At 56.7% G+C, this 14,646-nt stretch overlaps 1 protein-coding gene across 1 annotated transcript in view; it reads left to right on the forward strand.

Annotated features, from left to right (window-relative positions):
• DCHS1 (dachsous cadherin-related 1) overlaps positions 1-14,646 on the forward strand; it is a 40,950-nt gene that overhangs the window by 21,142 nt on the left and 5,162 nt on the right. The window contains exons 7-19 of the mRNA XM_069005717.1: positions 3,052-3,148; positions 3,317-3,474; positions 5,019-5,853; positions 6,106-6,345; positions 6,789-6,914; positions 7,187-7,396; positions 7,914-8,777; positions 9,253-9,366; positions 10,596-10,807; positions 10,950-11,104; positions 12,921-13,051; positions 13,517-13,803; positions 14,370-14,508. Of these exons, the coding sequence (XP_068861818.1) occupies positions 3,052-3,148; positions 3,317-3,474; positions 5,019-5,853; positions 6,106-6,345; positions 6,789-6,914; positions 7,187-7,396; positions 7,914-8,777; positions 9,253-9,366; positions 10,596-10,807; positions 10,950-11,104; positions 12,921-13,051; positions 13,517-13,803; positions 14,370-14,508 (3,568 nt within the window). The remainder of the gene's footprint in view (positions 1-3,051; positions 3,149-3,316; positions 3,475-5,018; positions 5,854-6,105; positions 6,346-6,788; positions 6,915-7,186; positions 7,397-7,913; positions 8,778-9,252; positions 9,367-10,595; positions 10,808-10,949; positions 11,105-12,920; positions 13,052-13,516; positions 13,804-14,369; positions 14,509-14,646) is intronic.

A 14,646-nucleotide genomic window follows, 5' to 3' on the forward strand; every position in this document is an offset into this window, starting at 1 on the left:
TTGGATGTAGAAGATAGACTTGGAGGAAGAAGTGAAAACTGGATGATAACACAAAGCTCCATGATTTCTTGCAGACATTCTCAGTGCAGCGTTCATGTCAGTGTTCATCAGGCAAAGCAGAGGAGGGTTCCGTGTCGGTACCTTCCAGCATCAGCTGTGGGGCTCTGAGATGAAACACACTGGTGATATGCTGGCAGGACCAGGGGTATTTGCAAAGGGTCTGCAGTAATGGATCCTCCCAGGGAATGATTGGTAGGAGAGGGGAGAGAGAGCGAAGGGAAGGAAGGGGGTGCCTGTTTTCACAGAGGGGGTGCCCCTGGTGCTGGTATTTTGCTGTATCCTCTCAAAGATGTGATGGTTAATGTCACTGGTCTATTTAAAGCATTCAAGGTGAGGGCTGCCTATGAAGAACTGTAGAAGGATCATGTTTCACTGTTGAGTCAGGGAAGAAGATGGGAGATGAAATCACTGCTGCTAAGCAAGTTGCTGGAAAGCAACATGGATGGCACTTACACAGTGGTGGGTTCTGAACTGGCTGCTTCAGTTTGGGGAGAAGCCTAGAGCTTTGTGAAAGTGCCACACCAGGCTCAGCGTGGGCAAAAAAGCAAATCAAATGCTGAGTTTAATTAGAAAAGAAACAGAATGAAAGAAAATATCATCACCCAGATGATTTTTGGGTGATCAGCTCATCATCAGCTCAGATTCTGCCCACACTCTCTGTCCGGTTCTATTCTCTAAGTGAGCAGAAGTGCTAGAAACCGTTCAGAAAAAGATGTTATTGGGATCTCTGGCAGATAATGGTTCCAAGCAGAAAGAAAACATTCTTTGACATGGACAAAGCTGCAGGAATATCACACACGTGTGCACAGAGTCATGGGGAAATGAGAAGTTGCTTTTTTCATAACACAAGACCGGGCAGCTCCATAAGAACTGACCAGGCAGCAGGTTTAAAATAAACACAGGCAGCACTTCTTCATGCAGAATATAATTAAATTGTGAAATCATTGCCCAGAGTTGCATGGGTTCAAAACTAGATGAATTCATGGAAAGAAAAAAAGTCCATCAAAGGCTGATGAACACAAATATGATCTGTGGCTCAGGAAGTGTCTGAGCCACAGTGGGCTGGGAGCCGGGGAAGTTCACAGGAGGATTGTTCCATATGTACCATGTTTCTCACATTTCTGTATATCCACTGCCAGCCCCTGCCAGAGCTGTGCTTGTGGCCAGAATGGCTCTGTGAGCTTGGGACCAGGCTGGTGTTTGCAGCAACCTTCAGGGAGGGTGGGCAGACCCAGATGTGCCCACGTGGCCACTGTCTTACCAGTTTGCAGAGGCAAGCCCACTGCTATTGCTGTTTATTCCTGTTTGTGTGACTGAAGTGGCATTTGTATGTGGGGCTGTGTGGGTGTTGCTCATGTAACTCCTCTGACATGTCTGCTTTTCTCAAAGGGGTCTGATTGCGTATGGAAGGGGAGAGTGTCCCTGCCTGCTGAGCAGGAGCCACTCATGTCTGGGTTGAGGGCAGCGGGGGCAGACCCTGCCCCGGCCTGTGGTGGGGAGAGGTTGGAAGGGGCCTCTGAATCGTGGCCCCATGTAGAGGTGTCCACGCAGACCGTCCTTTCATCAAGGGCCAGGCTGTATTTAGGTCTGTGCCTCCATCACTGCTGTGAAAGGCCGTTCCAGATTCCTTGATCTGGTACTAGAAAACATCTCTTCATTTCCAGCCTAAACTAATTTCTGACCATTTTATACTCATTTGTTCTTGTGCCAATATTGTGTTTTTGCTTAAAAAGCTGTCCTCTCTCTCTGGAATTTCCCTCCCTCTCCCAGTGTTTACAGAGCGCAGTCCCAGCACTGCCTATCCTGGCTGAACGAGTCCAGCTCCTCTGGTCTCTCCTCCCAGGGCTTCAGCACAGTGCCAGCAGCTTGGGCAACAGCTCTGGCCCTCACCTCCACCTGGAAACCTGCATCTTCTTCTCCAGAGTCCTGCTTGGATTCCTCTTGTCCCTTTCCTAAATGCATTAAGTGGCCAGATCACTCTGCACAGCTGGGTCTGGGAGGGTGGTCTCTTCCACAGGATGTGCTGGTTGGATGGGAATGCAAGGTCTGTCCCCTTGAGGTGGGAATTTGGCATCTGCTGGGGTGGAAAGAACAGCAGAGCCTGTGCTGAGTGGGAATCCTGTTCCACCAAAGAGTATGTGCTGGAGGGGGCAGGACTGCAGCAGGGAGGGGATGTTTGCTGAGGATGATTCCAAAACCTGACAGATGCTGCGGGACAGTGATGAGGAGGCATCCAATTCCATAGCTATCCAGAAAAGGTGTTTGTGTGCCATGCTCTTATTGTGTAGTCTCTGTGGCAAAGGAGGTAGCTCCCCTCAGGACATGAGGTTACCTGAGCACATGTAATTGATGTCTCAATGGTCTTGTGCTGCACTGGCATAAAATGGGGGTCTAAAGTACCTACAGATAGGTGGTGCTACCCAGGAACAAAGGAGAGAAGGGAAAAGCCCCAAGTTGAGGTACCTGAGCCCCAGAAGGTCTGCCAGGTGCACTTCCAGAGGTGGCAAACCTCCCTGGCTAACTGTGGGAACTGAGAAGATCCCTGGCTGTGGCTGGGGAGGCTGGCTCTGGGCTGTCAAGGGCTCACACATTGGCCATTTGCAGCTGAAGGGGTCTGTTGGGGCAGAAAGAACCAGGACTGTTGTGGAGCCCTGCACTTACCTACCTGCAGAGGCTCCACGTGTAACATGGGTGAAGCAATGCCCTCCCACAGCCCTCCAGTGTGCCCCCACCCTGCCGAGTGTGTTGTTAAATGGGGCAGAAGGAGAGGAGGGCTGGTGAGGTAGAACCTCCCCTGGCCAATTGCTGTGGGCTGCTCCATGTTCCCAGCCTCAGGCACAGCTTGTGGGTCCTGCCTGCCAGGGGTCTGTGCTGTGGGTGAGGTGCAGGGCTAGTGCAAGACAGTGCAGACCTCATGCCATGCTTGGGGGGCTGTGGGGTGATCTTAGAGGTTCCCTGTACCACTCAACTGCTCCCTGGGCCTTGCTGCAGGTGCTGGAAGAGAAGCCATCAGGACTCCTGGTCGCCTCCCTGCAGGCCAAGGACCCCGACGAAGGGGAGAATGGGACCATCATCTACTCACTGATAGGTACGAACTCCAGAACTGGCAAATCAATGCTGCTCTGCCTTGCAGCCATCACCTGGGCAGATGGGTGCCCACTGCCCGGGATCCCCACACCCCACTCCCCTTCCTTCCTACCCTCTCCTGCCCTCCTTCCTCCATGCTTCTCCCAACAGTGTTTCCCTCCCTCTGCAGGAGCCTGGGCAGAGCGTTTCACTCTGCACGTGGCTACCGGAGAGCTGCGGACAGCCACAGTTCTGCGCCGGACTGAGCGTGCCGAGTACATCTTCACTGTGACAGCCAGTGACCGTGGCACCGTGCCTCGCAGCACATCAGCCATCGTTCGTGTCCAGGTACCCAAGCTCCTCCTGTTCCTGCACCCCAGCTCCTCCTGTCCCTGTACCATCTACCCCTCACTCGCCTCTTGGAAGACGCCATCCAGCTCCTTGGCAGCCTTTCTCCGCACCTCTGCATCCTCTACCACCTTCATCCCTGGGCACCCTCTGCTCCTGCTCAGCTGTTGATCCAGCCCTAAAATCTGCGTGGAGAACCTGGGATGGGAAGGGATGGGTCTGTCTGCCCCTGCACATGTCCTCATTTCCAAAGTGGCCAATTGCAGTTCTGCCTTCTCCAGCCTTAGACAGCTGACCCTGTCCTAGATACCCTGTGCAGGGAAGATATCAGAGGTTCCCTGCACGAAGACTTCCACTCTTCCCAGCATCTAATGAAACCAGTGTACTGACTGGCAGCATGTCCCTCATGTCTGTGTCACTTTGGTACTCCCTGCCTGGTACTGCCCAGACAGCTACATCCTTTCTCTGCTGTTAGTAATGAGCTTCCTTTTGCAGCAGAGGCTCTGGTTGCCCCCATCAAGGCACTCCCACAGAACATCATTTCACATCTTCCCATCCCTGTCCTTGCAGTTGCCAAGGCCATTTGACTGTCCTTGCTGTGCCATCTCCACCAGCCCTGCCCATTCCTCCTTTGAGCCAGCTGGTCTCTCAGTCCTTTCTGTCACACTCTGTGCTTTTCCCCAGCTAGTGTGGGAGCTCCAGAGCCGAGTTCTAGCCCAGGTGGGTGTGATAAACCACATTCCCTTGAGGAGTGGAGCCGGGTGTTAGCTCGCCACATCTGCCTTCAGCCACCAGCTTGTTTTGTACCATTTCCTTTTTACACCATGTCTGTAACTGTTCTTGTAATCAGAGCTGTTCTGCAGCCTCCAGAGCACTGAGGCCAGGCTGGCCAATCCCCATCATGCTGGTTTGCATCCCTGTAATAGATATTTGTTTGACAGTCACTGGGTTTGATCCCCTCTGGGCTGACAGGTTTGTTGTTACTCCTGTTTTCCTCAGCTCTTTGACAGGAATGTGCTTCTTCAGCGGGTTTTCCCTTCAGATCATACTGTGGTGGCCTTTACAGCATCCTCTCTCCCATCTGCGAGTGCACCTCACCCCCAAATTAACTCCAGTATCTTTAATAAAACTAGTGATAGTATTTATTTATCTTGGGGTCATACTGGGTTCTCTTCATGTGCCTCCTATCAGGATGAGTGTGACCTCTCTTCTTACCCATTCATGCTTATGTTTGCAGAATTGTTTCTGCTGCTGTCTGTTGGCTTTGCAGTATCTGACCCAGTCACAGACCCAAGGAGTGGCTGAGGGAAGGTACCTGTGAAGGTCACCTTCTCCAGCCCCCTGCTCAAATGGGATTGTCCAGGTGACTTTTGGCTGTCTCCAAGGCTGGAGACTCCACCACCTGTGGGCAGCTTGTGCCAGGGCTCAGCCACCCTCACAGTGAAAAGTGTATTCTGAGGACCAGAGGGACCCTCCTGTGTTGCAGTGTGTGCCCTGGCACACAGTCCCCTATGCGTGCCCCTGACTCCTTCCTCTCCTCACAGGTGTTGCCATCCTCCCGTGTGCTGCCACGGCCTGATGCCACCGTGTTGACCCTGCATCCTCTCGAGGGGGTCAAGCCAGGGTCTGTGATTGGTTCAGTGGCCCCTCTGGATGCCCCTGCACAAGGACAACTGACCTACATGGTGGTAGGAGGTGGTGGGGATGGCACCTTTGTGGTTGATAGTATGACAGGGGAGATTTATGCTGCCCGTGAGCTGGACTATGAAGCTGGGGCACGGCACGTGCTCCAGGTGAGTGCCGAGGACATGCAGCATGGCTATCCCTCCAGCCGGTTGGTGCTGGTCCAGATCCACGTGCAGGACTGCAATGACCAGGCACCCACCTTCCCCGAAGACCCCATTACCATTGTGGTGCCTGAGAGTGCCCAGGCTGGCTCCTCCATCTTCACCTTCCAGGCGCTGGATGGGGATGGAGTGGGCCCCAACAGTCAGGTGCGCTATGCTCTGCTGCACCTGGAGCCGCCCGGAGCCCCCTTCCAGCTCGACAGCCGCTCAGGGCAGCTGACCCTGCGCCAGGGCCTCGACCGGGAGGCTGCTGCCTCCTTCCTGCTGGTAGTGGAGGCCACAGACCAGGCCCGCAATGTCAGCCAGCGCCGCTCAGCTGCCGTCACAGCCCGTGTGTTTGTGACCGATGAGAACGACAACGTGCCCGTCTTCCTCTCCCCGGCTACCGTCAGCATCATGGAGGACCAGCCCACAGGCTTTGTGGCACTGCATGTGGTGGCCCAGGACAGCGACTTGGGAGAGAACGGACGTGTGAGCTACTCCTTGCGAGCAGGCAACAGTGATGGCCGTTTCCACCTCAACCCCAACACTGGTGAGGGTGGGGAGGATGCAGGGGTGGTGTCAGGGGTACACGGTGCGCAGGAGGAGAGTGTGGGCTGGGGAGCCTGGAGGAGCGAGACTGGGGTTGCGGGGAGTCCCAAGCACAGCAGCTGGTCAGCACAGTGCTGCTGTCTCCTGAGACCTGTCTGTCCTGGCACACTCCAGGGCCTGCAGCCACATAGTAGTCCCAAGGCATAAGCCCCAGTGCTACTGGTCCCAGCTTGCCCCTATCCTGTGTCCACAGGTGCACTGTCCATTGTGCGGGCCCTGAACCGGGAGGAGGTGGCACAGCACAACCTGACAGTGGTGGCCACAGACCATGGCTTCCCACGCCTCTCCGCCACACAGCTGCTGTCCGTGCTGGTGCTGGACGTCAATGATGAGGCTCCTGCCTTTGAGAAACCCGAGTATGAAGCCCACATCATGGAGAACCTGCCAGCTGGCAGCCCAGTGCTGCAGGTGCTGGCCACGGACCGGGATCTGGGTGAGGATGCAGGCGAGGGTGAGCTGCCCAGTTCAGTCAGGGCCTATATGGAGATGCAGCCCCAGGTCTGGGCATACCCTGCTCCTTTCTGCTGGTCTGGAGAGCCTGGCTAACCAGAGGGAAGGATCAGCACCTGGCCTGGAGGTGGGAGATGGGCTGAATTCTGGGAGAGGGTGGGAATGGAACAAGGACTGTGGTTCCCTCTGGTCCCCTGGCCCGTGGCCTTTGTTCTGTGGGGTCTCCTTGGCCCATCTGGCCTCCCACCAGCTGGCTTAGGCTGGGAGCCCTCCCCCCCCACTTCTGACACCAGGGAGCGAGCCCACCGTCTCACACAACCCGTGAGCCCCAGGTGAGAGCTGGGAGCAAGGAGGTGCAGGGCTGGGAGCCAAATGAGGCACTGAGGCTGCTGCTAGGCTGCCCTCGGACCACCTTCATCCCCGCAGGTGCCAACGGACAAGTGTCCTATGGGGGTCTCTCTGGGGGGCCATTCTCCATCCACCCACAGACGGGGCTCATTGTCACCACGCGTCCCCTGGACCGGGAGGAGCAGGAGCAGCATGTGCTGACAGGTATGCAAGGGGAGGCAGCAGGCAGGGGGTTGGTGGGGGTAGGCAGGGGCTTCCTGCTGCTGGGGTGAGGAGTGTTGCAGAGAGGGAAGGCCATGGGGAGGGGGGAGGGGCTGTGGGGCACAGCAGGGCTGTGGGGTGGTTTGGGGGTGCAGGAATGCCAATGCTCTCATGCCTGGCTGCCCCAGTGAGTGCCTGGGCGTTGGCATACACCCGCTGTGGCCGTAGCTCGCAGTCGTCAGGGCAGCCTCTGCTGCTCTCACTATGTCCTGCAGTCTACGCTCGGGACGCCGGCCTGCCACCCAGCCTCACCAAGGCCACGGTGCGGGTCACCGTGGGGGACGAGAATGACCATGCACCACACCTGGAGAGCGAGTCCTGCTCCGTGGAGGTTCCTGAGAACCAGAGTCGTGTGGCACTCTACACCCTGCGGGCCACTGATCCTGATGGTGGAGAGAACGGACGCTTGGAATACCGGGTGGCAGGTGAGATGCACTGGGAGTGCTGGGCTGGGCAAGGACTTGTCCCTGGGCTTCCCTGGATCTGGAGACATCACCTGCAGCAGTCCCATTCCACCTCAGTTCTCTCCTGCTCCAAACTGCATGGCATTGCTGCCACCTCTCAGCTCTCTGCCCCCAGTAAAGAGCACCCTAAGATCCAGACAGGCTGCACTGCTCATTCCCCAGGCTTGTGTCTGGTTCCCCAGGCTTAGACCAGTTCCACACCTCTTCTGGCTGCTCTGACCTGTTCATTCACAGATTGCCAAGTCAGATTTTCACTGTGTCCTGTCACATGCTGTCAGGCGACTCCCCATGGCAGCAGCACTGGCCTGTGAGTGGTTAGTCAGTTCTTCACATGGACTGACCCAAGGAGGTTTGCTCCCACTAGGGCTCACTCTACCCACCCTGCCAGACCCCATGGTGATGGGCTTCATGTTCTCCAGGGCCTTTCTCATTCCAGTTACAGGCATGCTGCCTTGTTATTCCCCCTCTTCTCTTTTAGGTGGAGACCCTGGGCAGGATTTCAGCCTAGACCCTGTCTCCGGTGTCCTCTCCACTGCACACGCCCTTGACCGAGAGCAAATTGCTTCCTACAGCCTCATTGTAGTGGTGCAGGACCACGGCTCCCCCCCACGCAGTGCCACTATGTCAGTGACTGTGCAGGTGTTGGACCTCAATGACAACGCACCTGGTTTTGCTCAGGCCGCCTACACGGTGGAGGTGCCAGAGGACTTGCCAGTCGGTGACCTGGTGCTGCAGCTGGTGGCCGAAGACCCAGATGAGGGCACCAATGGGCAGGTCTCCTATTACCTGGGCAATGAGTCTCTGGGCATGTTCCAGGTGGAGCCACAGAGTGGGCACATCCGGAGTGCTCAGGCACTGGACCGGGAGCGCCAGCCCACCTACAGCTTCCTGGCCATGGCGGTGGACTCGGCACCGTGGGAGCCCAGGAGCACGGCTGTGCGTATCACTGTCGTGGTGCGAGATGTCAACGACCACGTTCCGGCCTTCCTGCACAGCCCACTCACTGTCAACCTGTCTCGCCACACTCCGCTCAAGCAGGTGGTGGCCACCATGAGGGCTGAGGACAGGGATGCAGGTGCAAATGCCTCCATCCTGTACCGCTTTGCCATGCCCAGCTCTGCCTTTGCAATCAACTCCTACACGGGGGACATTCAGCTGCTGCAGCCCCTTGGCACACTCAGCCAGCGCCAGCGGACACTCTTTGTGCTGGCCACCGACCTGGGGCAGCCAGCGCTCTCCTCCACAGGGGTAGTGGTGATCCATGTGCAGGAGGAGCCTTACCAGGGGCTGCGCTTTCCCCGCAGCACCAGTGATGTGGCCCTGGCCGAAAATGCCACCCCAGGTACCCAATGGCAGTGACCAGAAAGTGCTGTGATGGAATGGGATAGGGCACAAGGGGAGGTGGGAGCAGCACTGTGGGGAACTCAGACCAGGGGGCACTATGGGGTCTGGGGAAGTCCTGTTATGCTTTGGGAAGACCCAAGGAACCGCAGGGTCTGAGTGGTGCCCAGACTGGTCAGGGTGGTGTCCCTGTGGGCTGGCCTCAGTGGGTTCAGATCACTGTAGGCAGCCACAGGTGTCCAAATGCTCCCAGAAGGTCTCCAGGGTCACAGTGAGATCACAGAGGAGCCATGGACAGGCACCATGACTCCAGGCTCCCAGCCCAACATTACCATGAGATCTTCAGTCCCCTGTCAGCAGTGTCCTCAGGCAGACTGGTGGTCCCGTGGTACAGCACATGCTGCCATGCATCACCCTGACCCTTTGCCATGTGCCCCAAGGCTCCACTGTCCCTTCATACCCTTTTGCTCTCCCAGGCACTGAGGTGGCGAGTGTTCAGGCCATGCACATGGGGGGCTCCTCGGGGCACATCACCTACAGCATCATCAGTGGCAACGAGAGGAACACCTTCCTGATCCAGCCCAGCTCAGGTACAGCTCCAGGAACACTTGGGGAGCTCTGCTCACTCCTGCTCAAGTGCTCGGGGCCCCCAGGGCACAGGAACACCATCCACACTCTGTACCAGTTAGTTGAGAGGTGTTAGTACTGGAATGTGGACACTGCCCTGTCACTGACCAGTGCCTGCTAGCACTGCTCCCAGTGCAGTTGTGGTCCCCCATAATTAGACATTTTCCCAAAACCTCAGAGGGCAGGGTTAGATGGGATTTTGGGAAGACATTCTTCCCTGTGAGGGTGGTGAGGCTCTGGCGCAGGTTGCTCAGAGCAGCTGTGGCTGCCCCATCCCTGGAAGTGTCCAAGGCCAGCTTGGACAGGGCTTTGAGCAACCTGGGACAGGGGATGGTGTCCCTACGTGCCCATAGAAATGTTGTCAATTAGTTAATAGATCCTGCTGGCTGCCCTCCTCCTTCTTGGGTGGGACAGCAGCACCTTGTCGCTCCAGCAGCCTAGCTGCCCATGGCTCAGGTGAGTGGCAGTGGCTATCTGTCCTCAGAGCACTTGCAAGGCTCTGACTGGACTCAAAGCTGCAGTGAGGTGACCCTGGCTTGAAGCTGGACGAGCTTATGTCATGGTAGGAGCAGCTCTTTCTGCTCCATACCTTTGGGAGAGTCTCCAGATGGGAGGACTGTCGCATGCTGTAACGTCAGCAAGAGCTGCCTGTCCCCAGCAAGGTGTGGGTGTTCTCACTCAGGTCAGATCTTGAGAATGATGAGAAGCTGGCAGTGTGGGGAGGGCTTGGAAGAGCTCAGTGTGTGTCCTGTCCACCTGAGAATGGGTGGATGGGTGGAGGGAGGGATGGGTGAGCAGAGGGAGAGATGGGTGGGTGGGTGGATGGGTGGATGGATGGATGAATGGATGAAGGGATGAAGGGATGAGTGGATGGATGGATGGATGGATGGATGGATGGATGGATGGATGGATGGATGGATGGATGGACGGATGGATGAACCAGATTGAGGGATGAGTGGAGGGATGGATGGATGGATGGATGGATGGATGGATGGATGGATGGATGGATGGATGGATGGATGGATGGATGGACGGATGGACAGATGGACGGATGGATGAACCAGATTGAGGGATGAGGGATGGATGGATGGATGGATGGATGGATGGATGGATGGATGGATGGATGGACGGATGGATGGATGGATGGATGTGCTGGTACATTGCTCCCCCCTTCTTGCTGTTCCCCTCCCAGGTGCCATCTCAGTGCAGGACTCCAGTAGCCTGGATTTCGAGGCCAGCCCCCGGCTGCGCCTGGTGATCCAGGCAGAGACCACGGCTTCCTTTGGCTTTATGGCCATAAACCTCAACCTCCAGGATGTGAACGACAACCTGCCCCGCTTCCAGCTGCAGAACTATGTGGCGTTCATCTGGGAGTCACAGAGCTATGACTCACCTGTCATCCAGGTATGGCCGGGGCACAAACAGGGACACCCAAGCCCTGGCCTGGCTGGAGTTATGGGATGGGGGCTGCATGGGCCTGGGGTTTGCACTAGCACACAAGTCCTGCCTCAGCGGCTCCACAGCTGAATCTAGTGTGTCTTTGCAGGTACTGGCAGATGACCTGGACCAGGGAGCAAATGGGCAGGTGACTTATGCCATCAACCAGTCCCTGCCAATGCCGGGCTTGTACCACATTGACCCTCAGACTGGCACCATTACCACTGCTGCCATCCTGGACAGAGAGATCTGGTCCCAGACCCGGTGAGTGCAGCCAGGCTAGGGAATGCCGGGCCAGGGACAGAGTTGTGGAGCACAGCCCAGGAGCACGGGGAGCACTGTTCTTGGTTCCCCCAAACCTGTCCCAGCCTGTCTGTGAAATGGCTCTATCAAGCAACACTGCTGAGGGTCAGTGGGAGTGAAGGACACAGGAGGCAGATGGCCAAGATGAGCCCACGCACAGCTCAGTCAGGTCTCCATGGAGCTGAGGAGATTGTGAGAGGGCCCTAGGTTCATCCATTCCCCTTCCTGCCTCCTTAATCCGCACTGCATCTGCTCAATTACTTCTACCTCCAAGCATAGGACCCTTGTGTCCTGCCACACGGCTCCAGACCGCTGCACTAGCCTGAGCTCCCCCAGACGTCCCCCTGCATCCAGACAGGCCTTCTGGGCCCCTCACCATGTGTGCACACTCTGGACATATCCATCCACTCTAGCCACACGTATGTGAAATGCTGGCAAACACCCCACCATTAATCTGAGGCTTCTCCTGCCCTTTCCTCCACACCTTGCTCAGAGGGTGCGGTCCCCCAGTCTGTGTTCTCCCTCTCCACATGTGCCCCCATGGCTGTGAGTTCCTCTGCTCTGTTCCCCAGTGTGGGGGTCTGGGGTATTCCTTCCACCCGCACACCCCTCGCCATTCCAGAGAGGCTCCAAGTGTTCCCAGACACCTGCCTGCACCCTGCAAGGTGCTCTGCCTGCACCCACACACCTTCTAGACTTCAACACATGCCTTAGGTGTGCAAAAACCTGCTGCCCTGCCCCACCATGCTCTCCATGTACCACACACTGCCCCACTGTTATGAATGGATGATGTGGGTTTAGATAAGTCATTCCCTTTTGCCCAGGCCTCTGGCAGCAGGCAGTAGCTTTGTTGAGGTGGCCAGCACCCCAAGACCCACTCTTGCTTGCAAGTTCTTTAATAATGGCTGATTCAGTCTATTATAGAATGAATTATTTCTTTAATAGACACAAAACTAACAGACATAAGACTTTAAACAGATTATTACCACACAGGAATAAGGACAAAAAGAGGACAAGTAGTTTATACATGCGGGTTTAAAGATACCATTAATTTTACATCTAGAGAAGAAATAATGTAACTTAGGATCCAATGGTTTCTTACCATCCAGTTCCTGATGGAGCACACATCGAAATCCTTTCCCTCACTTCCCAGGAAAGTAACCACAGAACATGTGTCCAGACTCCAGGGAGAAGTCTTGCACACTTTCAGTGCGTGTGTGTAGAGGGCTTCTGCCTCTGTGATAATCTGTAGTACTTTTATAGTGTAAAACCAGGCCTTTTGGTCACCTCTGTTTATCTCTTCCCACATCTCTTAAGCTGGCAGACCTTTTGGTGCTGGGAGATGATACCTGCTGGGCCTTGCCCACCTGGGTTGTCTCTCCTGTCTGTACCAGCCGCCGGTGGTGGGGAGAGGGGTGATACGCCCTGCCACACCCACACATGCTCTCCAAACCACAGAACCATTGAGGTTGGAAAAGAGGTTATTGAGTCCAACCTGTGACTGATCACCATCTTGTCAACTAGACTAGAGCACTGAGTGCCACATCCAGTCTTTTCTTAAACGCCTCCGGAGAAGGTGCCGCACAGATCCATCACCCCAGACTCTGAGCTGCTGTGCGGTTTCTCCACCACGTGCACATGCTCCAGCCCCGTGCACACCTGCAGTTCATGTCCCAGGTGCAATGCAGGTGTGCAGTGCATGTCCCAGGAACTGTACACGGGTGAGGTGCTCCCTCACATGTGTGGGCACACATCTGACCCTCATGCCTGCCCACAGCTTGGTGGTGACAGCGATGGACCGAGGAACACCACCGCTCATGGGCTCGGCCACGCTGACCGTGGTGGTGATGGATGTCAATGACAACAGCCCTACTATCCCGGTCCCCTGGGAGATTCGCGTCCCTGAGAGTGAGTGCCGTAGCACTGAGGGCCAGAACTGGGGTACAGTGGGCACCATGGGGTGGGGAGGAGCCCACAGGGAGGTCAGGCCAGTCCCTGCAAGGGGCTGGGTCACATTGGCCTGCTGAAGCCCCCCAAGCTCTCCAGCATGACCTCTGTGGTGCTGCTGTGTCCTGAGGGAGCAACCTGAATTACCAACCCAACCCCAGCCCCTGCCTCGTGTCTGGGATTCTGGCTGCAGACACCTGCCCTGCCTGCTCACAGTCTTCAGCCAGTGTGCCCTGTGCCCATGCAAACCTCCACCTGTCCTGCCAAGCCCCCGAGACCTTCCTTTTCCCCCCAGCATCTCCCTCTCCCATGGTATCTTCCCCTCTTCCCGGTGCTCAGGCTCTGGACTGAACTGGTTTTCCACCAGCTGAGCCAGGTATGCTGGGCAGGGATGGGTCTGCTCACTCACATCTCTGCTTCCCACAGACACACTGCTGGGCACCCAGATAGCCCAGCTGACTGGGAACGATGTGGACTCGGGCCCTGCGCTCTCCTACACGCTGCTGCTGGAGGGGGACGCAGCAGACACCTTTGGGGTGCTGCGCTATGGTGGCCATGTTGCCCTGACGGGGCCACTGGACCACGAACAACGCAGCCGCTACACCCTCACACTGCGCGCCTCTGACACACGCCATGAGACTGAGGCCAACCTCACCGTCCTTGTGGAGGATGTGAACGACAATGTGCCCACCTTCACCCAGGTTTTCTATCAGGTACATGCACCAGGTGTGCCAGGCAGCAGGGGCCATCCCACACAAGCCCTCTGCAGCTCCTGCCTGCCTCCCCTGCCCTTACAAGGCACAGAGGATGGGTCTGAGCCCCTTCTGGTCTCGCTTTCTGACCCACATCTACATCCTGACATCCCTCGTGCTGTCACTGTGGCATAGAAGGAGTTGAAACCAGGCAGGTGACCCTGGGACCAGCCCCTGCAAGGGGCACAGCTGGATGCAGAGGGTCCAGCTGAAATGGATGAGCACAGTGGGAAGGCCAGAGGGGGTGGGAAATGGGCCACAGCCCAGACAAATGTTTGTGGCGAGACCTGGCCAGGTCCCTGTTGAAGGCTGGCTTGGGCAGTGTGTGCTGCAGCTCTGGAACTTGGGCAAGGGGCTGGAGAGCCCCAGGAATGCTTGAAGGGTCTGGGAACACAAGCCCCTTGCCTGTGAGAGGCTAGACGACCTTGGCTATGGCTGCCTGGCCAGCCCCAGACTCCCATCCCAGCGCTGCTGGGGGCTCTGCCAGGGGGAAACCAGATGCTGACTGGAGTTTCCTTCTCTTCCAGGTGCTGCTGCCAGAGCACACACCTGCTGGCAGTGTCATCCTCACTGTGAGCGCAACTGACCCCGACTCAGGGAGCAATGGGGACATCACTTTCCACCTGGCTGTGCCCAGCCCTGATGTTGCCATCGACCCCAGCAATGGTGCGTGGGCTTGGTGCTCTGTGGGCCTCTCTCATGGGTCAATCTAAGGGTGCCTGTGGAGGGGAGTGCTCCCGTGCTGGCCCTGTTTAAGCCCTCACCAGGTCACTTTCTGGTGTAGCTGGTAAGGCAGACACAGCA

Source organism: Aphelocoma coerulescens, chromosome 1 (assembly GCF_041296385.1).
Source record: "Aphelocoma coerulescens isolate FSJ_1873_10779 chromosome 1, UR_Acoe_1.0, whole genome shotgun sequence".
NCBI lineage: Eukaryota > Metazoa > Chordata > Aves > Passeriformes > Corvidae > Aphelocoma > Aphelocoma coerulescens.